The sequence below is a fragment of the Taeniopygia guttata genome, chromosome Z, assembly GCF_048771995.1.
Source record: "Taeniopygia guttata chromosome Z, bTaeGut7.mat, whole genome shotgun sequence".
Taxonomy (NCBI): domain Eukaryota; kingdom Metazoa; phylum Chordata; class Aves; order Passeriformes; family Estrildidae; genus Taeniopygia; species Taeniopygia guttata.
In genome coordinates this window covers 53,985,127-54,009,714 of record NC_133063.1, presented here as the reverse complement: position 1 = coordinate 54,009,714, position 24,588 = coordinate 53,985,127, and the positions used below count along the sequence as shown (strand labels likewise).

At 36.7% G+C, this 24,588-nt stretch overlaps 1 protein-coding gene across 1 annotated transcript in view; it reads right to left on the bottom strand.

Moving 5' to 3' along the window:
• Positions 1-600: 600 nt before the first annotated feature.
• Positions 601-24,588, bottom strand: part of ITGA1 (integrin subunit alpha 1) — a 70,491-nt gene continuing 46,503 nt past the window's right edge. The window contains exons 11-30 of the mRNA XM_002194999.7: positions 24,182-24,326; positions 22,931-23,073; positions 21,176-21,319; positions 19,734-19,988; positions 19,181-19,311; positions 17,102-17,265; positions 16,782-16,918; positions 15,736-15,846; positions 15,098-15,183; positions 14,777-14,912; positions 13,721-13,801; positions 11,940-12,016; positions 11,148-11,237; positions 9,958-10,060; positions 8,139-8,252; positions 6,499-6,603; positions 5,345-5,449; positions 4,592-4,684; positions 3,029-3,145; positions 601-2,293 (exon numbers count right to left, since the gene is read on the bottom strand). Of these exons, the coding sequence (XP_002195035.2) occupies positions 2,249-2,293; positions 3,029-3,145; positions 4,592-4,684; positions 5,345-5,449; positions 6,499-6,603; positions 8,139-8,252; positions 9,958-10,060; positions 11,148-11,237; positions 11,940-12,016; positions 13,721-13,801; positions 14,777-14,912; positions 15,098-15,183; positions 15,736-15,846; positions 16,782-16,918; positions 17,102-17,265; positions 19,181-19,311; positions 19,734-19,988; positions 21,176-21,319; positions 22,931-23,073; positions 24,182-24,326 (2,382 nt within the window). The 3' untranslated portion in view covers positions 601-2,248. The remainder of the gene's footprint in view (positions 2,294-3,028; positions 3,146-4,591; positions 4,685-5,344; positions 5,450-6,498; positions 6,604-8,138; positions 8,253-9,957; positions 10,061-11,147; positions 11,238-11,939; positions 12,017-13,720; positions 13,802-14,776; positions 14,913-15,097; positions 15,184-15,735; positions 15,847-16,781; positions 16,919-17,101; positions 17,266-19,180; positions 19,312-19,733; positions 19,989-21,175; positions 21,320-22,930; positions 23,074-24,181; positions 24,327-24,588) is intronic.

Genomic DNA, 24,588 nt, shown 5'->3' with positions numbered 1-24,588 from the left:
ATGGGCAAAATAATACATTTTCCTAAAGTAAAACCTGTGTTTTACTTGGAACTGAAATCACTGCTATATTAATTTATCTTTACAATTCAACAAATAGATTTTTGGTTTCTTTCATAATGAACGAAGCAGGGTTTCTATCCACAATTCCTCTATGTCACTTTTTTCCTTCCATTCATGTGTTCTATGCTGAGACCCCCTTCAGGCAGGGGGCCCTTCCAGCTGTCGAGATGAGCACAGCAACCACTCCCACTGCCTCAGAAGATCTCCCAGGCTCTGCAAAGCACAGCCACCCACAGTGTTCCCACAGAGGGCTCTGCCCTCTCCTCTGAGTCATACTGCTACCTTCAGCAGACTGCTGCTATGAAATAACCACCTTTCCCACAGACATGAGGAGAAATCGCCAACACTTTCAAACTCAGTTCTATTTCTTGCATTCACATAAGTCAGCCTTTCCCAATAGCTACTTTCTCTAACGTAGGAACTAAATAAAAGGTACTGAAGAGTGACAGCACCTTTCAAGCAATGAAACACCTTCTGGCACACTTTGAGAGTTTTACTTGCCAGCATGTTCAACCCAATCTATATTGTCTTCTTGAAAAGTAAGTGTTTATAAAATTTATTACTCTTTTTTAAGCTATTACTATAAAGGCAGTGATAAGCAAAAACATTTTGGAAAACTGCTTTTTTTTTTTTCTTTTTTTCAGTGATATTTGTCCCAAGAGAAGGAACAAATTTTCCTGGCTTACTTAGCAAGGCAAAGCTTTTCTGCCAACAAGTATGTCTTACGGAACTTAGAACACCACCTCAGCATTTTCTGATCTACTGACAATCAATACTGAGTCATGCTGAGGCAGCATTACACTTTGCCAGAATGCATCCTTTTTCTCCTGTTAATTTCATGTGGCTCCAAGAAACACAGGAAGCTCTCAAGGTCATGGCACAGCCATGAGCCTCAGGGAGATATCTTCATGGGAGGAAGACAAGTGCATGACAGAAAGGAAGAAACTGAATGATCTAAATAGAAAGAAAATATTACTTAAAGAAACCTTTTGCTATCTACATTTCAGTGTATTCTCATATAAACTTTAAATCTTTGACACAAAATAAACATCATTTTTAAGTGCTTATTTAGTATGCAAATTCTTCATAACTTCTTAAATTCCTAAGTAATAAAGATGAGCTGTGACTTATAATACTAGAAGAAGCTTGCCAGTGCTGAATTTCCTATCTGTGCTCTTTTGATAATTTCCATTTTGTACACTTTAAATTCATTGGATTAAATAGCTACACAAGAAATTTACAGTGACAGTTTATGAAGCACCCTGCTGGCTACTCCAAGATATACAGCAAGAGTCAAACTTTCAGGGTGCCTCCAAACATTTTCTGCATAAATACGGACATTTCAGTTTGCAGACAAAATTATGCCCTTGCTTATTTGAATATGGTGTGCAATCAGATGGACTTGAATGATTTGCACATTTTTAGGCCTGCCAAAAAATATATTTCAAGTTCAGTTATGTGATTTCATGGATAAACCCTTTATGGCCCTTGACCATAAAAATCTCTTTCTTGCAGTATCCTTAATTAAGATGGACATGCTAAAATAAGCAGAAAGAGAAATCCATGGTATTTCAGTAATTTTCACCCAATATTCTAGAGGTGCTTCTGTCTTCTGAGTTGCCATTGCATCAGCTATCACACAGTATTTGGTGCATTCTCAAAGTTTACTTGTTCTGCCTTGTGAATTGAGAATCTGCTTCCACAGAACTGACATTAGGAGGGAATTTTGAAAATTGTACACTTTCCTTTTGAAAACCATAAGGTGATAGAAACCACTGGGATTGCTACATCGAAGCTGACCTGCTGTGTAATTTGGAATGAAAAATGATTCCACATACCTAGGTATATAAAAATATGATGACAAACTTTCTGTATTCAAAAATGTTAGAATCTTTGAACTGTTACTCTCCAAAAATGAGCAACGCTTAAAGGCGTATTCTTGAAGATCACAAAATGCTGCAAGGTTGTTAATTCTTTTTTTGCATAATTTCTTTGCATGTGTGCTTTATTTTCTTCTTGTTTTGCTGTTTCTTGTTTTGGTTTTTTTTTTTTTTCGTTTTGTTTTTTTTTTTTTTCCCATGCACCAGCATTCGGAAAGCATTGTAACCACTGCATGTAAGTTCATGATTTTACAGTAACATTTTGGAGGCAGACCTGAGCAAAAATTTCTGTGGTGTTTTTTTTTTTTTCATTTCTCCATTTTCTTCTTTAATGGCCTTTTGAAAAATCCGGCCTGCAGAAAAGAAAAAACGTTACTAAGAACTGCTCAAAGTGCACAAATCATACTCGTTACATTCATGTGCTGGTTCTTACTATTTCAATACTTCTGCTTCTGTACAAAGTTAATGAATATTTTATCATTACAATGTTTTTCCTGTAATGGAGAAACTAAGTACGATTAATATATAGTAGAGTGATTGCTGAATCATTGTTTTGCTCACATATTGTCAAGGGTTAAAGTGCTTAACAGTAATATTTGTTACTCAGTTGAATAAATTATATTTTATTTCATAATTAAAAATTTTCAAGAGATTATGCATGTTGAAATTTCTAAGCTGTAACCTTCTAACTTAATTAGGAATAGAATATTTAGCCTGGAGAAGAGTGCCCACTTGTGGCAAGACTTACACTACAGGGCTTAGCATCTCTTGCACAACAGAAAAAACCTAGTTGAAAAAGATCACAGCCAGAGCTGATAAAAAAAATCATTAATAAACCCTTATTTGTACTAAAATATCTTCTTTTTTTTCTTTCCCTAACACAATGGCAATATAGGTTTCAATCAGGTGGCACCGCTTGCTCCACATCAGAAAAATGCAGTGTAATTATTTATTTTGTTATTTCTTCAAGATTTCACACTACTTATTAGATAAAATTATTGCCTGTGAGGTACAAGTTATGAGAAAGAAATGATGGAGAATTTGAGCATAATTGTTTAGGCTCCTGAAGACAAGGACGTGCAGCTTACCTTCCACAGAGCAAATATAAGCAGTGCGAGAATCAAGAGTCCGGCAAAGATACTCAGGAGGATAACCCACAAGGGGACTGTACCCGGTGGGTGTTCTTTGGAAATCTTGATCATGGTCTGTAAAACATTCAGAACATAAGCAATAAATAATGTGTCTTTCCAAAATATCAAAACAGCAGCAATGATTAATGAGTATGCAGTGATTTTCCAGGGTACCACTTCAATTTACCTACACAAGTTAGTAGGAAGGAATAAAGAAAATCTCCAGCATGAAAAGCTGGAAGTTATTTACACAATACTTTACACTTTTATAAGTGCATTCATTTATGAGAATGGCCCTGCTACAAGTCAATAAACATAGTTTGTTAAAGGACACAGGACCAAAATCATGAACAGTGGAAGAAATAAACAAGGAGTTTCTTCAATACACTCTTCACTCAGTGCCAGCCTTCTTGAAAGATGGAGGTAAGCATTAAGTGTAAAAGCCTGTGTAGACACCAACTTGATTTTAAACATGGCATATCTGGTGTAAACCCAACAGAAACAAGCAGTAGCCACCTTTTAATAAATGTGACCATTTAGGAGTTTGAATTAACTAAAGAATTTATTAGAGACCAACTTTATAGTTAAAAAGAGCATTGAAGAACTGAACACTAAGCATGAAATTATGTCCCTAAAAAAGGTAAATCTGAAATTCCTTGTCTCTCATTATCTTCAAGCTTCTCAGCTGTGTTTTACTCCTGGATTGAATTTTAATTTATCACTTAAAAGAAATTTCTAGATACAAAACCAGCTAACAATGGACTGAGTTTTAAATTTTCAAAAATATTTTGTGCAAGATGTAGTTCATACTGAATATTATTTTTCTAAATTTTGGAGCATTAACAATAGGAACTCATAATAAGACTTCTGCTTAAAAAAATGAATATTGTAGTAAATAAGCTCCTCCATGTACAAGTCTATCACACAAGACCAATGTTGAAACACTAGAAATGCTTGAAATTTAGTAGTAAAAAGATTAGTAATACCTCTAACAAAATTTTAAACATTTTTCTTTATATTTGATGCCACTGCTATCATGTTATATACTTCCTTATCTAAGAAAATACTAATGAACTTCTGAAAAATAAAATATCCTGTTTCAAATATATATCCTGGGTAACAAAGTAGAAGGAAAGAATAAATAAGGAAATAGTAAAGAAAATACAAAGTATGAACTATTTGAATTGATACAGAACAATTTTCAAATACTATTGATTCCTTAAAAGAATTTAAATTACATTTTTAATTTACATAGCTGCAGGAAGTATTTATATTACAGCAAGCAGAAAAAATTCAGCTAGTACTTATCCTTACCTAACTACATTGGTGGGTACTGGGCTTTTGGTGTTATTTTCTGACTAATTCTGACATTTCTACTGTAATATAAAATCACTTCTGTTTAGAGTAGGATAACGCATAACTAAAGGTAACAATCAGTTCATTAGTAATGGATGAAAAATAATGATTCCACAGCATAACAAATTCCATGAAGAACAAATACATCAATTATGACATTCTTACCTCCAGTTTTTGATGGTCATTTCTCAAAATCAGTGATGAGTTCTCACTCCTAAGTAATGCTTTCACAACAAGGGTTAAGCTGTGAATACTGGCCTGAAAGAAGAGAGTAGTTACTAGGGTTTACACTTAGGTATTTTTAGTAGAAATCTTTGTAGCAATGAGAAGGATGAAGGAAAAATGTAATGCTTTGGGGGATGCTGAAAAACATGGAAGTCAGTGAAACTGCTCATGTATGTCACCTTCAGCACACACATTATTGCCTGCAAGACAGCAATACTGCTTTGAAAGGGTAGATGGCAGAGATTTCAAAAGAATATTAATTAATCCTGGAATTCTAATGTCTCTCTTCTGTTTGGTTTTTTTAATAAAAAAAATTCTTTCTAGAATTGAGAAATCTTCACAGATTAAGACTTACTTAAAAATATGTGCTCCTTCTTATACCTGCTGGATTAGACTTTGTGGATGCATAAGTAGCTACTAAAAAAGGACCATCAATACAGAATAAGTAAGGGGTGTCTTACTATGGTTTTAAACTCCTGCTAAATTAGAAGTACTTACTTTAAGGATAAGAAAGTGCATATGACATAGCTTTAAGGAAGTTTTAAAATAGCAGAAGAAACTACTTTAAATACTAGAGAAAATACTTCAAATACACTTAAGAAAATGAAAGACACAATTTTAATAGACAGTAGAAACACCGGCTTAAGTTTCTCAAACCCAAAAGTATTCTGAATACAAGCAGGATTTACTTACTTTTATGATGGTAGGTTTCCATACTCTCAATGAAACATTCACTTGATATATGTCAGATGGGACCAGGGCACAATTAATAGAGGCACAGCTGTATGTATCACAGTCCTGTTCAAAAGGGACCAGCATGAGGTAATAGGAAGAGACTTTTCCCATCATCAAAACAAAACCATGTAAACTACTATATATACAAGTACAGTATTAGTTACTGTAGCTTTTTATGTGAAAATGACACTGCCATATATAAAACAGGTTGAGATATTTGTGCTGTGCTAGAATAGGCTCAGTTTTTGCAGGCTGGCAAGCCCTGAGGAGTCTCTGTTGCTGTAACTATGGAGCAGAAGTCATCACAGAACCCCTAAGGGAGGCACAGTTTATAAAAGCAAGTGGTTTTCTACCAACACAGCTATGGCTCTTCTGAAGTGTTTTTCAAATCTTGGGACACCTGAATCTCTCAAGCAGGGAAATATGTATATGTGAATATTCAAGCAGCTTTACTTTCTAGTATCACTTGCTAGCTGTGAGTACAGCAGGATTATGCTGTAAAAAGTTGGAAACAGTCACTTAGCCTAGACCTTTTTGACCTCTGTGAAGTACAACGATAAGCATGACAAGATACTTTTCCCATGACATGGTTTCATTTGCACCCAGAAACTCCACTAGCACCTCTGTGCTGAGGACACCTTCCCTCTGACATGCTAGCATAACTACAGCACCAAAATCCCTTTGTAACTCTTTCATCTAAATGTAAAGGGCTAGTCCTTTCCAAATGGGATCATCAATTAAAGTTGCATGGAAAACCTGCCACATCTACTGGATGTCTAAAGAAGCTGAAAGGGACATAAGAAACATTTAAAATATTACTATTTATTAATTACAATGGAAAAATAGACTAACGATTTTCAGCTGTCAAATGGGTTACTGTTATTTACATATTTTTAAAATTAAACCCCAAACTATCTAAATTCAGTTCCACATCAAGTTTTGCAGCCAAATAAAAAACAAGCTCTAGTCAACATAGAAAAGGTTTTCTAAGTTATTAAAACAAAGTGAGTTTTCAAATTCAGAGTAGCTTTTACATATCTTTTTCAGAAGTATTTGGCTCCAAGATCTGGATTAATGTCTGGGGTAAATATATATACTATGAATAGGCTTACCATAATTGTATCCCTTGTAGGTTCTTTTATTTTTGACAGCACAAATGGTTTTCCAGTGCCAATCTTTAAGGGATCTACAGGGTAACTACTTTGGCAGATGGCATTCTGTAAGCAGAAATACAAAGAACATTCTTACTGTCTCGATATGCAATCTATTACAAAAAATGATCAGGAAATAAGTCAACATTGATAATACTTAATATTTAATAACAATTATAATGTTTATTAGCCACTAAACGAAATAGCATATTGCAAGAGTGCAGAATAGGAAATTCAGATGTCTATGTATTGAAGTATTATTATTTAAAGAACACATGTAATATTTATGAGATAATGTTACCTAAACTCTATGCAGCTACTTAAACATCTGTACAAGCAAACAAGAGCTTCCTGCAAGATGACCATTATGTGAACCGGCAAGAATTGTCTATTAAATAAGCTAAACAGCTTTTGCATGGGAAACCACAGAGCTTCTGCCCTAGCAAGCAGACAGTCAGGTTGAGTGCAGGATGCAGAATCCTCACTAGCAATATCCAGGGAGGGGGAGCGGATTCTGGAGCACTGATGGATCTCTGTGACTGCTCCACAGGTAGCTAGGAAATTCTTTGGTGTCTTCAGTGTGGGGGAATTGATTTCTTTCAGTCAGGTCATTGACTTTCACACTGTAGCATGAAAAGGATTACAAATCCTCTGTAATACACTTCGTCACACTACTATCACTAGGTGTAGCTAGCAGAACAGGAAATTTATCTTACAAGAAACAAGATTTACCGAGTTTATGTGCAAACATGTCAAATGGGATGATTGACTAGGAGTGACAATAATGGGGAAAGGAAATCAAGAGCAGATAACTTTTTTGTTTTCTAAATATGTTTTTTTTTCTCAGTTGATATTTGTTTTGTTTTAAAGTAAGCCTCGTTCATATATTTTGGTTTATTTTTCAATTGGGCAATGCTGCAAAACTAAGTAGTTTTAAGAAATTATTGGCAGGGAGGTGCATGTGTGTATGTCTCTGAGTGAAAGGAAAAAAAAAGGAAGTTTAGGTTACTACTTAGTGAAAGCTGGGTTTTTCAGCCATGTAGTTATTGATATTGTGATCTCTGCCAGTTGCACTGGAGGACTGAAATGGAAAAACACAAATGACGGCTGCAGTGAAGAGCATTAGAAACATTCAAACTAATACCCCCTCCATGATGTCTCAGTGCCTCAGAGAAGGAAGAAGCCAGAGGACTGCTAGTACTGGAGAGCAGACATGCATGAAAGTTAATTTCAGTACCCAAAAGAAGAGAGGTGACAGGAAGCTGGGCTCTAGATGCAGGATTCAAGCACTTGCAATAATTCAGACAACAAAGAGAATATGAGGCTCATATCTGAGTCCGGACATCTCAGCACTTGCAATGTAACAAACTAGCCTTGTTATAGTGCAGTTATTGTTCAACACCATTTCAAATCTGCTTGTTTCCTTTTATGAAAAATCGTCCCTCTGTCTTCTTATGTACCTCTGTATATACTTTTAAAACAATAGTATCTTGTTATTTAGAATAAAAGCAATGTATAATCCCAAATGTTCGCAATTTGCAATTCCTTAAACATAAATTTCAAATTTAAATTGATTATAAAAATAGAAATTCCTCTCTTACCTGGGAATGTGACAATGCAGTAAGGTAGAGAAGAGTGTTTTTGGCAGCTGTTACATTGGGAAATAAGATCTGCAGTGTAAGGTTTGGCATTGGAAAGTGTTCACCTTTTTCAATCTATAAAAAAAAAGAGAAATGCTTTGACTAGTACTTTCCTCATTTTTTTGGAATTTGATTGTGAGTTTTTTCCTTTCTTGTGTTTTTATTTTCTTCTGTTCATTTTGACATTTCCACAGTTAGTTACGCAAAAAGAGCTTTATAGAGGAGAGTAGCCACTGTATCAGTGATGGGTCCTGCTGGTTCCTTCTCAGGTGTGCTTAGGTAATTGCTCTTATGCTCACCTGTTCCTCCCTCCTGTTTTCTCTGAGAAGACAACAGGACATATCTGTAAGCAGCAGCTCTTTCTAGAAAGACCTGCTGTGGAGGATTGGGTAACACACAAGGTGGAATTGCTGGCAGGGGAATTGGTGATATCATCTCTGAAGAGGACAAACTTAATAAATGCTCAAGAACCTTTTAAATTTTTTCCTCCTGGAAAAAAATTGTGATTAGCTGCTTGCAAAGATGAGTTTTACTTTACAAGGTCATAAATGGTGTGCTCTGCAATCCAGCAGGTTTTAATTCAGAAAATATAGATTGGCAAATTAGATGAATAATGCCTTAGACATCCATAATAGACAAAAAGAAAGGTAGCTGAAAAAAAACACTGTAGTGGCCTAAAAGAATAGGAAAAAACCGTTTGTCATTGATATTCAGAGACAGCAGGAAGTTTATCATATCCAATTTTTTACAGATGAAAGTTGATTTAGAGACTTTTATGCTTTTATATGGGACCCTTGATCAGTTTTGGATTTGACACTGGGAAATAGGATGCTCTCAAGATAACAAAATTCAGTTTTGCTGCAACTTTAGTTTGGGCTTTTTGTCACAGAATCTTTTTCTGGTTTAGGTTGCAAGAGACCTTAAAGATCATCTAAAATTCCAAACCCCTGCCATGGTAGGGACACCTTCCTTCCACTTGAAGATGTTGCTCAAATCTGGCCTTGAACACTTCTAGGGACGGGACATCCACAACTTCTCCAGTGCCTCACCACCTAATATCCAATCTAAACCTACCTCCCTTTCAGTTAAAAGCCATTCACCCTTGTCCTACAATTACATGCCCTTGTCAAAACTCCTTCTCCTGCTTCTCCTGCTCCCTTGAAGCCACCCATTAGTTACTGGAAGTCCCCAATAAGGTCTCCACAGAGCATTCTCTTCTACAAGTTCAATAGCCCTGACTGTTCCAGACTGTCCTCACAGGAGTGGTTTTCCAGCCCTGTGATCATCTTTAAGGCCCTGCTCTGGACCCACTACTACATCTAGAGCTGGATGTAGTAGTGCAGCAGAGACCTCACAAGAGCAAAGTCCATTAAATATCTTTCCCATGTGATTTTACTTTGCAGTATCCATTCAACCAGGATGACTGCATTCTTGAAGCATGGCATTTACCCATTATAAACCCGACAGGATTTTGGAAATGGCTGTTCTAACCAGAAGCATGGGTAGTCCAAGTTCTCATTTACCCGGGCATGCTCTCTTTTCCCAGTTGAGGATAGAAGGTCTAAAAACCACCAGAGCTACTCTGCAGGAGACAGACCATCTGAGACCTTCTAACTCACTGTATTCCAGAGGAAGGAAGGAAAAAAAATTGGTTTTAAGCACAAAATATGCATGTAGAGGACTTAATGTATTGTATACCTGCTATTAAAATAATTCAAACCAAACAGAAAAAAAATTAAGACAGTACCTATCAAAAAATACATTATTAGTTATTCCTTACCCTATAATGTAGAGTAACTTCATCCCCAATCTGCTCTGTTGTGTTGATCGCAGTAGGGACAGTTTCATTTGCTGCAATTATAACATGATGCTCTTTGAAAACACTGTGGGTTAAAAAAACACACAAAAAAGTAAGCAGACAGCCTTCATAAAAACTCCTAGGAGTTAATAATATAGGTATTTTTATTATTTAATGAATTTCAGGACTGGTCTTGCAATTAAAAGTGTATTGCTGCGTCCACTGAAGTTCAACTGCTTTGGTCCCTGAATAGGCCCCACTTTTTAACACCTACATTTAGAATGTGTTGGAATCTTGGATACTGAGAATTTTAAACTTTGCTTTATGGTCTGTTCAAATATAACTACTAAAAAAGAAAATAAATGCTATTCCCAAAATTAATACATTAGGATCTGATTTTGCTGTCCTTATTCTAGGTGTGTAGTCCCTTATCCTGAGCATTGACATGTGAAACAGGCAGGATCCTGTAAAAGACAGAATCAAGAAAACCAGAACAAAGCCAGCATATTCTAAATTCAGCATTATTCCCTATAGGACAAACAAAGTCCGGATGTGAACCACGAAATACATGCAAAATAAATTTGGGTTAATTATTTTCACCTGCACACCACAAAAAGTTGTTTACCAATTTTCAGGGATGAAATTTAACTGAATTTTGGCTGTTTCTGAAAATAAAATGTACTACAAGATCTGCATTAAAGTATAAGTCTGAACTTAAAAAAACAAACACCCAAGAACCTAAAATTAAGGCTAATTTTTGAAGATGGAAATCAAACACCACACCATGCAATATTATAGCAATACAAATCCATGGCCATCAGGAAGCTGGAAGTATTTGCTCTCTTATGTTATACTTTCTTATGCTTCCTTCTTTCCTGAAATGCCTTTGAACGAATATAGTAAAGTACAGGAACCAAGCAAAAGCTGTTGTTGTACTTGCAAACTGTAGACCAAATTTACATAGAGCAAATAGAATTTCATCAACTTAGGGACAGTAACTGCTCCATTATTTAATGACTTATCTTTTCACTGAAGCCTGTGCTTCTGCTTTATGAGCTTTGAAGCTGTTGCCTGTAAATACTGAACACATTTCAAAACCAAAACAACACTATATTCTTTGAACACCTGCAATTTACTGTGCAAGCAAGTAAAGTACGGGGAAGTGTCAATACCTTACAAATATTAATCCTACTTCATATTTCACTGGAATTGTAATGTGTCCTCTGTTGTCACTGAGGGTCTCAGGCGGTTCTTCACTGTCACTGAAACAAAACAACATACATCACTCAGATCAGACTGCTGCAGACACAACACAACCACTGGCTGGAAAAATATCTTAGAAAATTAAATACCTACAGCTCTGGGTATGAAAGTATGCTACTCATTTCCAGTCAAGTACTGTCTTCTAAAAATAAATTAAAAATACCTTTTCCAAGAATTAATGATCTACGTCCTGCACCAGCCCCAGCTCATAGATGCATCTTTGTTAAAATTACAGATAGCAGGTGACTGAATTAAAACAGATCAATTAAAAGCCACACCATCCCTGGATTTTGCAGGGACAGCAAACACTGAGGGCAAGTGCATTCCTTTACCCTATCAGGGACAACTTCTGCAATGCTCTTACTCTTTGAATGCCAAGCTTTTTGTTAACTGTGATTCATGCTAAAGTACGCAGTAATTCTCTAGGACAATAAACCTTTGCTGAAGGTGAAATAAATGGAAATTATGAGTCACTTGTAACTCTAAGGCTGTAGAGAGTATCAACTATTTATTTAGTCCACTTAATAAACAGCTGGACTGAATACATCTGTAACAGCGCCAGCTCTACAGAAAATTTAACTGTTTGTGAGTTCAGAAGCCACTCGTGTTTTACCATGAAATACAAAACTGTGGAGCTTTCAAAAACAAACAAACAAACAAACAAACAAACACAAACCCAAAAGGCAGAGACTGTAACTAACCTTGTTGCATATACATGAATAGTAGCATTTTCCAGGAGATAGGATGCGTTGAATTGGAACGATATTTTGAAGGAAATCTGTGTAAAAAAGTACATTGCACATTTTGAAAGGAAAAAAAACCCCACCCTAACAGGGATTGATATAATGAAAAATGTCCAAACTTTTGCTTTTATCTAGGGAATTCTTATTCATATTTTACCAGTTTTCTATGAATTTGAATGAATCCACTATTTGGAATTTGCCTCAACCAAGAAGGAAATCCAATAGTTATCACTTATTAAACAGAAGCCTCAAATTTTCACAAACCTCAAGAAAAAAAATCTGTGTAGTGTATTACAAACACACGGCTAAATACTGCTTAATCAAAAGCAATTGGTCTTACAAGCAATTTATCAAAACCTCGTTTTTCCTTCTAATGAGAAAGAAAAAAAGCTTCAAAGCCTGGCTATTGCAGTGGAGATGAGCTGCCCTGTAGAAGGCTGCTGGATTATCATTTAATATATAGTAGAACCCCTAGAATACCAAAAAAAAATGTTTACAATGTAAATAAAGGACAAACCACTAGATATCAAAAAACTCATTGTTATTATAATCAGGGCAAATCTATCATAATTTGGAATTACAAAAAAATGAGGAACACTGTCCCAAATGCTCTCCATCATATCCTGATGCTTAAGGGTAATTTTATACAAAGCAGAAGTTTTCTTATTTGTTACCATATAGAATTTTCAGTTCAGATTTTTATCATTACTTTTATGTGTGCAAATCTTTATTACAAAGTTGTCCACAGAAAGTTGTCCTAGATATTCATATTTAAAACAAAAACCAGCTTTTGAAAGGACTTTACTAGGGATGTTTATCTGTGAATCAGAGATTAATTGATTTCTGAATGCAAAGAAAAGTGTGAAATTTCTAAATTTAGGGCTTTACAGCTACAGACAAACTAACAAGCAAAGCAAGAAAGGAAAATGTGAAAAATCTAGTAATGCTGGGAATGGAACACTGTGGGCAGAGGCATTGGACAATACACTTATTTGGCTTCAAGAAGGTAACAGCTAACTTTATGCCTACAAGTCCAAGACACAAGGTGGAACATTTGTGTGGGAGGCAGTGTAAGAAGACATCTCTCATGATCCTCCCAGTGCATGACAGAGGGGCAAACAAGGAACTTCCAGGAAAGATTATCTTATTTGCATGCAACTTGATATTTCCCAATTAAAGAGCAATATCTAAGTATGGCTTTTTGAAGCCTTAGTTTAACTAAAGCTCCCTCTCCATTCCAACAAGAGATACAGACACCACTGGAATTGCCCAAGATAGAGTTTGATTTTTAAGCGGACTACTTGCTGGAAAGGCCTCTCATTCCTTCACTGAGGTGAAGTCATGAAGTCTGATTTTGGCAGATCTGGGTTAGCACTTCCACATAACATCTAAGGAACTACATTTTATATACAAAGTAAGTAAACTTATAGGCTCCAGGCTGTGGAAAACCTCCAGACAGACACTTGTGGCCAGGTGAGCTACCTGCATGTCACTTGCATTCTGACAGTGTCAATATGCATGTATTACATCCTCACATACCACATCTGACTGCCCAGGTACTGCAAATCTGATGGTTTCCCATCTGGCTGCTTGGAGTTGAAATCAAGGATAGCTTGGGAAACATGCATGGAGAGTTTTTGGGATGAACACAAGAGAAAAGAGCTTCAGAGCTGATATGGACTGCCCTGCCTTTAGAATAACATGGGGCAAGGAGAATTTGCATGCAGGGGACTTTTTACCTCTTCTGCAGGTTTTAGAAATGGATATCCCACTTTACAGGTGATGTTGTGATTAGATTCACAGCTATCTTTCTGTATATCCTGAAGGGAAAAAGACAGTGAAAGCATGGCTTTGTACAAACTCCTTTAAAATTTTGACTGAGCATCACAGACAGACTTGTTGAACATATATACCACTGCCACTTTTCACTATCAATATATTGTGAGAGTCAAAGCCTTAGTTGAACTAGAACAAAAATATTAAATTACGAAGTCTGCAAGGCAATTTTCACCTATGGTCATTTTACCAATTACTTGCCATTATGCCTTCCCAAAGACAGTGTTTGGAACAGTCACAGTTATATGCCTACTGGACATCATGCAAATTAGTCAGGGGGCCTAGCAATCAACATATCTGTAATCACGCAGTTTTCAAATTTTGTAAATGTGTTCTTCATGTAGCAATAAAAGTCACATTCATACTCCATCAATTATTGCCATAGGATCAGCAACAGTGCTATGAGTCACTGACTTCTAATGTGTAGCGTCATGACTGCAAGCAGAAAAGAAACTGCCCTAAATGCTTCCCATCTGAACTGAGGTGTATTTGTACCATATCTGCTGAGGCAGGAAGGAAAACAGCCACTTTTGGAAATGCTGTCTGAGGTAGGGTACACAGAGGTACTGATATATCTTGTCCTACCATGACAGTGTTTTTTTTCTACACATGTGCAAAAGAAGAATTTTAGAGGCTCAGGAGTTCTATTGGTAAAGAACAAGGAATTTCTGGCTCTACAGATGTACATCTGATGTTTGTCTAAGAGGCAGGCACTTTTTCTAAGTGCCATTATGAAATTTACATCTGTATTTGTGAACAGGGCTAGGCAAGAGTCCACTCATGTCAAAATAAATATACTCCTTTGGAGGCATAAGCAAGAAGAGCAGCCCTGGAAAGTTGCTTTCAAGCAACTGAAATAATGCCAAAGCAGACAAATTAAAGTTTAATAAAAAGGCTTCCTCATATATCTGTAGTATTATATGTTATCATAATTGTGATAATGTAAAAACAAATCCTACCTCAATGCCAGCGAAAATAATATTTGGAGAATACTGAACCAAAACTCTGGTATTATAGGCACTATCTTTTTTGTTCTTCACAGAGAGCTGGATGGTGAACTTATCATTGCGTGACTTTACAATGAATGGAGAAGAGCTGTAAAATAAAGTAAGAATGTTGCACATCTTAACTACTAAATCAGTTTTTGACATCAAGAGAAACCTCTTTCTGTGTCCAGACTATCTTGTTTCTGAATTAGAAAGAAAACCCTGGCAGAATGTATAATTCACATAGAAACTTTGTAAAGATATCAAGTAATACATTAAACCCAGTGGAGTTACCTGTCTCCAGCTATGCTTGCTTTTACAATCAGAACAAGGTCTGAAATGCATCTATTTTTGGCTCCACAATCTTTTGTGAAAGGAATCTGCAAAAATAATATGCTTAGTCTTAATTTTCTTACATTTATTAACAAATACTTACATTTTAATGCACTATCTAATTTTATGTAAGACCTTCTGTTTAATGATGAAAGAAGTCTTCCCTAATATTAACCAGTTAAACATGCCAAAGTCTTGTGAAATGCAGGGGTGAAATATAAGCATTCTTATCACTCCCTTCTAAATTATTCCCCTGGATTCTGAAAAGAGGCATTAATAGAAGTAAGAATGATGGCAAACACCACCAAAGTAAATTGATAACACTCTGCTCCTCCTGCCTAAAACCTGACAATAAAATTGTTTGCAACTATCTTCTATCTTCAGTCAGCTGTGGACAGCTTTGAAACCCCAGAATGATTCACAAGTACATTGAATCAAACTTTTCACTCCTGAATACTCATTTGGAGGAAGAATCTCCTGGACAGGCTCAATGAGCCCCCTTCTCTAGTGAATTTGTGGGCAATAGCTTCAGCTCTTGTGTGGGCTATGATTTTTTACCTTAAATACATTGGTTATTGATACAGAATTTTCTGACTTACATATTCTGCTATTGAATTTGGCAAGTTGCTATCAAGGACAGGTCCACTCTCTGGATCAGAAAAATTGAATTCCAGCAAAACCTTTACTGAGTCCTGAAAATCAGGCTTATCCTAGAACATAAGGAAAACAAAACTGCTGTTATGAAAATTCGCTTTAGTAACTAAGGTGGTTAGAAAGACCCAAAAAGTGCCAAGGTAAAAAATTTTCCTGTCACACTCTGCCATTCTTCTAGAGAAGAATCTGAATGCCTGCAGTTAATGAAGACATATTCGATGTGCCAAGCATTACTTATAAATATTTACTAAGGTTTTAGTGTACCTGATCACAAAATTTCAAATAGCCTGAGCATATCCTACAGACTTTCATTAAAGAATATCCCAACTGTTGACTCACTGTTTTTCTTCTAGTTGTGCTCAAAGGATCAGTAAGACAAGTGTCAGCAGCGTCACCTTTTGTGATGTCAAACTTAGGCCTGCTGTTTGGTGAAGGAAACTCTGGGTATCATTTACCATTATTTTTTGCATTAAGACACAATTGTGAAGTCACTAAACATTTTAAATGTACTTACAGTGTGCAACTCCATTCACTCCACACATTAGCTACAATCTGGGCAAATTCATAGTCACAGTTGTTAATTATGCATCTGTTTTGCAGAAAAGAAATACTTTCTATGCCAAATCTGAAAGCTTATTTACTGTATTTTATTAGGAGGAATTGCACCAAAATGCAAACTGAAATTCTCTCACATGGTCCTGCCGAGTTTTGAGTGCACCTGAACTACTAACCATGACAGCTGCTTGGTTCCACCAAGTGAGATACGCTCTTTCTTAAAACAGACATAGGGACATAGCTAAAAAGACTGTATATAAAAGTAAATTGTTAATACATGTATAAATAAATAACTCTAAGTTTTAAACAAATTTTATGTACACTTCTTAAGATTAATTCTGAACAGAGATTTTGTTGTCCAATTTGCAATTAATGGAATACATACTTGGGTTACACTAGTGTCAACATAAAAAAATACTTTAAATGATTTACTTGCCAACATGTAGAAGTTATGTTTTGTACATTCAGACCCTTTGATAGTTATATTTTTTTGCATTTTCCTCTCATGGCTTTCTGTGAACAAACTTCGAGATATTTGTCTTTGTGCATCAAGGGTAATCCAATACTGCAGACCTGCAAAGGAAGTTGAGATCAATATTATGAAGCACTTTGCCCCTACACATTATTTTTTCCCAAAATATCTTAGATGCGCTTTGAATTTAGAAGACTTCAATTCCATTTTTTAATTAATAAATGCATGCAAGCATAGGAGTTTTATAGCTTAAAGCTTCCATAGCTTAGTACTTATCTACTTACTGGATTCAAATATATCTTCTTTTGACTTTAGTTTGGTCTTAAAACAAATTGTGGCTTCTATGCATATAGTTTTTCTTATATTTATCTGACAATTTTGTTGTTGAATATTGATGCTTTTAGGTATAAATTGCATGGAAACATTTACTTCCGCCACGTCACGAGACCTTAAAAAAACACAAAGAAAGTGCTTAGAAATAAGAGCAGTAACTTTTTTAAACTTAAGAATTAACACACAAAATATGCAGCATTCAACATTCAGATACAGACATAGAATCACATTGGAATCATTTAGGTTGGAAAAGACTTTAAAATCATTTGAGTCCAACTGTCAAAAAGTTTATAGCTAAGAAGAAAAAATTCCTTAATGTTCTTTGAAAACCAACAGAAGCATAAAATCCACAACTGAAGTGAGATTCCTATAGCACATGGTGATGGCTGTAGTACTGTAGCTGACACAGCGTTGGCCATGTTGTGCCAATTAAGAGGCCATATATTATTTCATGTTTTCTGTCTTGGCTGTGTGATGCTATAAAAACAACTGTCAGTTGCAAGGCGCTCCTCTGGCCCATTGTCAGTCTGCATTTGCCTTTCTCCATTTAGGCAGAGTTCTGCATGCCTGTTAACTGCCATCACAGAGAGCATTCATCATACAGAAAACCAAAAAGTGAGCAACAAAAAGAAGAGGCACAAAAATGTCCTCAGCAGCCAAAACCTATAAAGCACTGGAGCATATTTTTAAAGCTATCACTCAGGAGGGAAAGCCCCTGAAGAACTGGGGACAACAACAACACGATGGTCTGGAAAAATAATTAACTATATATCCTACACCTAGTACCAGTAAAAGAGGAATTATGGAGAAAACAGTCACAGGATTTCTCTACAGTGCTGTACTTGTTTCAGAAAAGATACCAGGTGAAATATTTCCAAAAGCATTTAAGCAACTCTACAGATTCAGATCACTTTTAAGAGAGACTGAAGGCCTAAACCTATCCTTGAGAGTATCACAGATGAAGATAATATTTTACATAAGTTGGAGGATAGCAAACCATCTCTTAGGTTGTATGTAGATAAACAGGCTAATATTTGTCCCCAGATTGTTTCACTTGATATGTTCTTAGTTCCTGCAATGCATTCCTGTCTCATCTCTAGGTCCAATTCAGTTCCCTTTTGGCCATGAGATGCAGCATGTCAGTGTACCATCAAAAAGTTTAGCTGGCAAAGTAACTTTCTTAAGAATTGTGGTCTCAACAATGCGGTGAAGGACATCACACTGTGCTTACACATGGAACAGTTAGAAAGAAACTATTAGGTGAAGTTCAGAAGAACCTGGGAACTTGAGGGTGATAGCAAGCCTTGACAAATTTGATCACTTACCTACTAAGTGAATTAGGTGAAGCAGCAGGACAGAGAAAGCAAGGAGCTGGATTAGCAATTTCCTTACCAGAAATACAAATAGTTTTAGCTGTGGTTTAGAAATGAGATATTTAATATCATATTGTTTATTTGTCTTTTCCCTTAAAAAATATATTGCTCACCACTAGATCGGAATCATACTCATATAAAGAAAATTAATTGACTGTTAACAGAAGGAATTTACTATTAAGCACAAGCAGAATTAGTTTAATTTTACAGATTTTACTGTAGGGACTCAAATTGCAGTTTTCCTACTAAGAAATAAAATTTGTTTTCTTAGTGACCCCTTTACATTTGGACCTGTTATTGATATTATTAATAAAATAACATGCAATATACTGTGAAAAAGAGAGAAATTCAGTTTTTTTCCTATTTTACTTAGTGTCACTATTGGAATCAGTTTCTATTTTGAAGGTGGTCTAGGACGACAAGTTCTTCATTCTAGGCTAGCAAGATTTCTATAATATCCCTGTACTTATAACAATGTAAATTAAGTTTAACACTCATTCCTCCAGAGAGATGTGAAAAGACGAATATTTGAAGTGTGTCAAAACATGAGATGAAACCAGTAACCTTACAAAGTCCAAACAATCATGCATGCAAGTTACACTGGTATCCAAGCAGAAGTTTTTTTTCTGTCCTGACAGTTGCTGTGATTCTCCGTACCAGAAGAGGGCAGCCCCACCAAGGCCTCCGATGGTAACATCAATCAGCCCGTCATTGTTTAAATCCATTTCTCCGTGCACAGACTGGCCAAAAAATTTCACTTTTTCCCCATCTCCACCTGATGCAATACGCTGTGAAATGCATAAAGAGGTTAATGCAGTGCACTTTGAAGGGTTTTGTAACAGTCAAGATGCATTTGACAGCAGTGAGATGGGGTTTAGGCTCTTTAACTACGTTAAATTTTCATTACAATACCCCTAAAACAGTTACCATGATGATGAAAGCACTATAAATTTTCATATTGCAAAATATCTGCTTTTCTGGCTGTTCAGAGCATGTCAGAAGGTTTCTAATAAAAGCGTGTGAGTATATTTTTAAATAATATTAAGACTTGGATTCAGTTAAATCAGTATGAGTTTAAAAGTATAGAGCAATTTAAAAAAGAAGCTGTTACAACTGGTCAAGTCGCAGCCTCATTCTATGTTGGGAAGACAGAATTATAAACATCATATACATTAGAGCAGCTGGCAACCTGCAGAGTTTTACTTCATACCTGTGAATATCTTTTACTAATTGCTTTGCCACGGCCATGATAAATATAAACAGCTCCCCGATGGTCATCTTCTAAGGGAGAGCCTATCACAATGTCATTGTACCCGTCCAGGTTGAGGTCCTTCACTGCAGCAATGGCAGTCCCGAAGCGTGCACCGCAAGGCTCATTCTTGAGAACTTTGCAGGTATCCTGTTTTAATGGTGAGCAGCATGTTTGCTTTACAGGTTCAAGACTCATCTGATACTCAAATTTTGTCTGTGGAAGAACAGATTTAGAGTTTGTGAATTTCCACCAACATTTCATCAATGCAGGTTTTTAAGAGCTCCTGTCCAGGAGAGGAATGGATGAATTAAAGAGAAAAATTACAAACTATTCCTAGTGGTTACGTGCACTGTAGAAACTGTGATTCTACAACTATAATTCATGTGTTCTTTTTGAGCAGCATGTGGCAATAACATAGTTGCTCCCTCTCTTTCTGCCTCTAGATGCTTCTGCATATTTCTCAAAATTAGAGGTTCACATGAAAGCACAGTATCATACCAATATTTGAATGTTCTTGTAAGTAAACCACTTCATTCTTTAGGGAGTGCAAAGAGTTTTTCTAAAGGCAGTCTCTTAATCTGAGAAGTTAGCCAAGTTTCTAATGAAACACAGATGGCAATACTGTTATTTCAGAACAAAAGATAGCATTTTTTTACACAGACTGAATTTTGCTCCCAGTAGACACATACACTGTGGCCTAACATATATATTCTGATCCAGTGCGTATCATGGACCAAAAACAAACAGACACTAGGGCACATAACCAATCTTTCCCATGAATTCCATATCAGAAATAAGCAGTAGCAAGCAGTTACTGCATCTCCTTTATTTTGAGCTGGATAACAGTAAGCACAGGAAAAACAAATTTCAAACCCTACACTACTGGAGGACATAGAATTATTGTTTTCTCATCAACCCTATTCACCAGCGAGGAGAGGAGAGGAGAGGAGAGGAGAGGAGAGGAGAGGAGAGGAGAGGAGAGGAGAGGAGAGGAGAGGAGAGGAGAGGAGAGGAGAGGAGAGGAGAGGAGAGGAGAGGAGAGGAGAGGAGAGGAGAGGAGAGGAGAGGAGAGGAGAGGAGAGGAGAGGAGAGGAGAGGAGAGGAGAGGAGAGGAGAGGAGAGGAGAGGAGAGGAGAGGAGAGGAGAGGAGAGGAGAGGAGAGGAGAGGAGAGGAGAGGAGAGGAGAGGAGAGGAGAGGAGAGGAGAGGAGAGGAGAGGAGAGGAGAGGAGAGGAGAGGAGAGGAGAGGAGTTGCATTATAATCTCATTTGTCAATACCATTTTCCCCTGTTTTCAACAGGTCATCTTCCCCAGTTCAAATTACTGTATTTCTTTAAAATACGGATAAGAAGGCAAAAAAGAGCATGCTCTATTCCTGATCAATAAAAATCATTGCTTTACCTTGTTCAGACTGTAAACATATACTTTCCCTTGCTCCTCTTTCTCAGTTCCCATATACATAGGAGCTCCAACAAGAAGAAGGTCTGTAAATGAGTCCCTGTCAATGTCGACTGTGGTAATAACACCCCCAAAGTATGATCCAATCTGTAGGAAAACACAAAGTATACATCAGAGTGAACAACATAATGCTGCATTTCCTTTTCAGAGACCTACTTCTTGATTGCAACAATAACAAATATTAACCACTGGGCATAAATTTTCTTTACTAGCTAGATTTTTTTGGTCTGTTTGTTTTTAAAGCTTATTTTCAGTTTTACCATTTGGCTGATTTTTTTTTTTTTTTTATTAACAAGTGGGCCATTCAACTTTCAACTCCTCTGAGTTTGAAAGGATAAAAGGGTACTTTCTACCTGTTATGGGGAGTATGACCCCTTAAGACAGCACTGGAATAAGAGTATCTTGGGGAAGCTAGTTTTCTCTACAAAAAACAAGTAAAAAATTCTTGGACAAAAGCTCTGAGACAGCTCAGTGCAGACAGTCACCAAAAGTTTCAAGTTATTATTTTCAGAGGAACTAAAAAATCTACAGGAAGAGATAGATACATTCATAGTTCAGGTAGATGCTATAGGATTTATCTGATTATATTCACTTCACAGATAAGCAAGATACCCTGCACTTCTTTTACACTTAACAAGAGAAGCAGCCTCCTCTACCAAGATACATCTCCTCTCAAAGAGATACTTCAAGTAGTCCAAATGTCTCAAACCTTAAAAATCACAGAATCACAGAATGGGTCAGGCTGGAAGGGACCACAGTGGGTCATCACCCTGCTAAAGTAGGGTCATCTTTAAGCACATGGCACAGCATTGTGTCCAGATGGTTCCTGAATATCTCTAGTGATGGAGACTCAAAATCTCTCTGGACAATCCATTCCAGTGGTCACCCATGAAGTAAAGAATTTCTTCCTTGTGTTCAGGTGGAACTGTGCCTCAGTTCCTGCCCATTGCCTCTTGTCCTATTGCTCAGCACCCCTGAGGCCAGTCCCTGCTCTGACCCCTCCCTGCAGGCACTGACAGACATAGATGAGGTGCCCTCTCAGTTGTCTCTTCTCAAGTCTGAATAGGCCCAGCCCCCTAATACCTACTTTAGTTCACTGACTCTAAAAAGTTTGTTTGATTGAGTGATTGATTAGCTAAGTTGCAGACATCAGCTACAGATGAAGACTAGGTAACCTGAATGCTCCAGAGAGAAGCTGATACTGCAGGCTGGGGAGATGAGAATAGGCAGGTCTTTCAATTCTCATAAGCATAAAATTATCTTAATAATACCATCCTTAATTATGCAATTACGTGGGGATTTTTCCTCCTACAGCAATAGCTCTCAGTGAGCTGCCACCCAGTGTAACAAGCAACTATTCAATACTTCAGTCTATCCCAGAAGATACCCTTGCACAGAACCCTGCTCGTCAAAACTCTTTCCTACCAGTGACATGCTCTTCCTTTCAGCAGACAGAAAAAATTGTGCATACAGAGATGGCAGCAACCACTTTGACATTGGTGAAGATTTAACCCTCAAAGACAAAATTCCCAAGTACCTACTGTACAGTCCAATTTGCATTGCTAATTATACCAGAGGATCTGCCTAACTTGTCCTTCTGATCTTGCTTACAACTCTGTTTCATGTGTTCTCATTTGAAATATTTATTATTTCTTCTGCTATATTAATTTTGTATGTTAACTGTGAATGCATACTTACTTGCTCTCCATTTAATCTCTGAATCACTTGCACCTCTTTTCCTTCCATCTTATAAATGATAACTTGGCCAGTGTGATTGTATCGTGGCTGTCCCGCTATGTACAGCACACCTCCAGGTGTCACTGCTGAATTCACAGTATATCCTAGGGAGCAGAAAGATGCAATACACACAGAATGCATCAGAAATACTTGCTTTGATTCAGTGCCTTTGTAAGGTTTATTCCACAACTATTTAGCCCTATTCATAGTAGAGAGCAATAGCAGTTAATTAAAAGGCCTTTACAGCCTCAGAGTGAGGAGCACCCGTGTGTTATTAAACCTGTTCCCAGGCTGGTGAGCCATGTTCACTATACCATTCTCACACAGCGTAAGAAATAACTCATGAATAGCTGGTTGAAAAGCTGCTTTCAAGAACAGTTGTCACTGGCCCACTGTCAAACTCATGGAGTCTTCAGAAAGTGATTCTGGGGGCATTTTGAACCTACCTCTGTTCGTTTAATATTAACAACAGTTTAACAACTTTGGTGAAGGAAGATTTGAAAAATTAGCAGTGAAATTAAAACTGTGAAAGAGTTGCAAGTATTATGGGAGTTTACAATCTTAATTTGAAAATGACATTACCATATTGGAGTTGTAATAAAAGGCAACAGCTAAAGGCATTTGACGATGAAGAAAGTGTACTTAGGGAAAAACATTATAATATTTTAGCTTTGATTCTTCATCTGTGGAAGTATGACTTAAATGAGATAGCAGAGCAAACAGAAGCATAAGGTATAAAATGCAAGACCTAGAGCAGAGAGTAACGCCACTGAAACTTTTTGATAGGAAAATACCCTGCCAATATGGAAAACATTATTATAAAAAAAAGATGTTGGTCTTGCCTGTTTTGTCCATTGAGTGATAGAAAATAGGCTAATTTTAAGCAAATATTTGGACTTAATATTGTATAAGAGTTTTTAACTATCAAGGCATAGAGAAGCTTCATAATGATATTACAGCAATCTGAAATCTTTGAATGGACTATACATCTCTGTTGGGAAAGTCTAGATATACTTAGGTCTATGTTTGGGGTTGTTTTCTAGTTGTAGGAGTTGTTTTTATTTTTTTAAAAGAACATGAAAATCAGAGAGTAGACTTGCTCCCAGGCTTCTGCTATATAAAATATTCTGTAACGTACTCCTTTTGAATGAGCTTTGAGAGGCATCTTGTAGCATTTGTTGAAAAGTGTTGTAAGTGGGCTATTTCTCTTACCTAGGTAGGCTGCAAGAGGTTCATTTCTTTCTGAATGCCTGTCACGAAAGGTGTCATTAGTTGGCATTGAAATACCAGTGTCTTTCACCATGAGTACTGTGCCATTCCAGTCATATGCTCCAACTGCTCCAAGCATGATCCAGTCCTTAAGGAGAGTAAAACAAAAAGCCTGTTCTCTACGTGAATCATCTTTTCTCTTTGTGAATCATCTTTAGACATTCATGGTTCAGGATGCTCACATCTGGGTAATGCTTCCTGCATATTTACATAGGTAGCCTTGCTTTTCCTGTTATGGCACAGATCCCACAATCATAGGGTCATAGAAAGGCCTGGGTAGAATTGTTCAGTTCCAACCCCCATTGCTGGGGCAGGGATGCCACTAACTAGACCAGTTTGTTCAGAGCCCC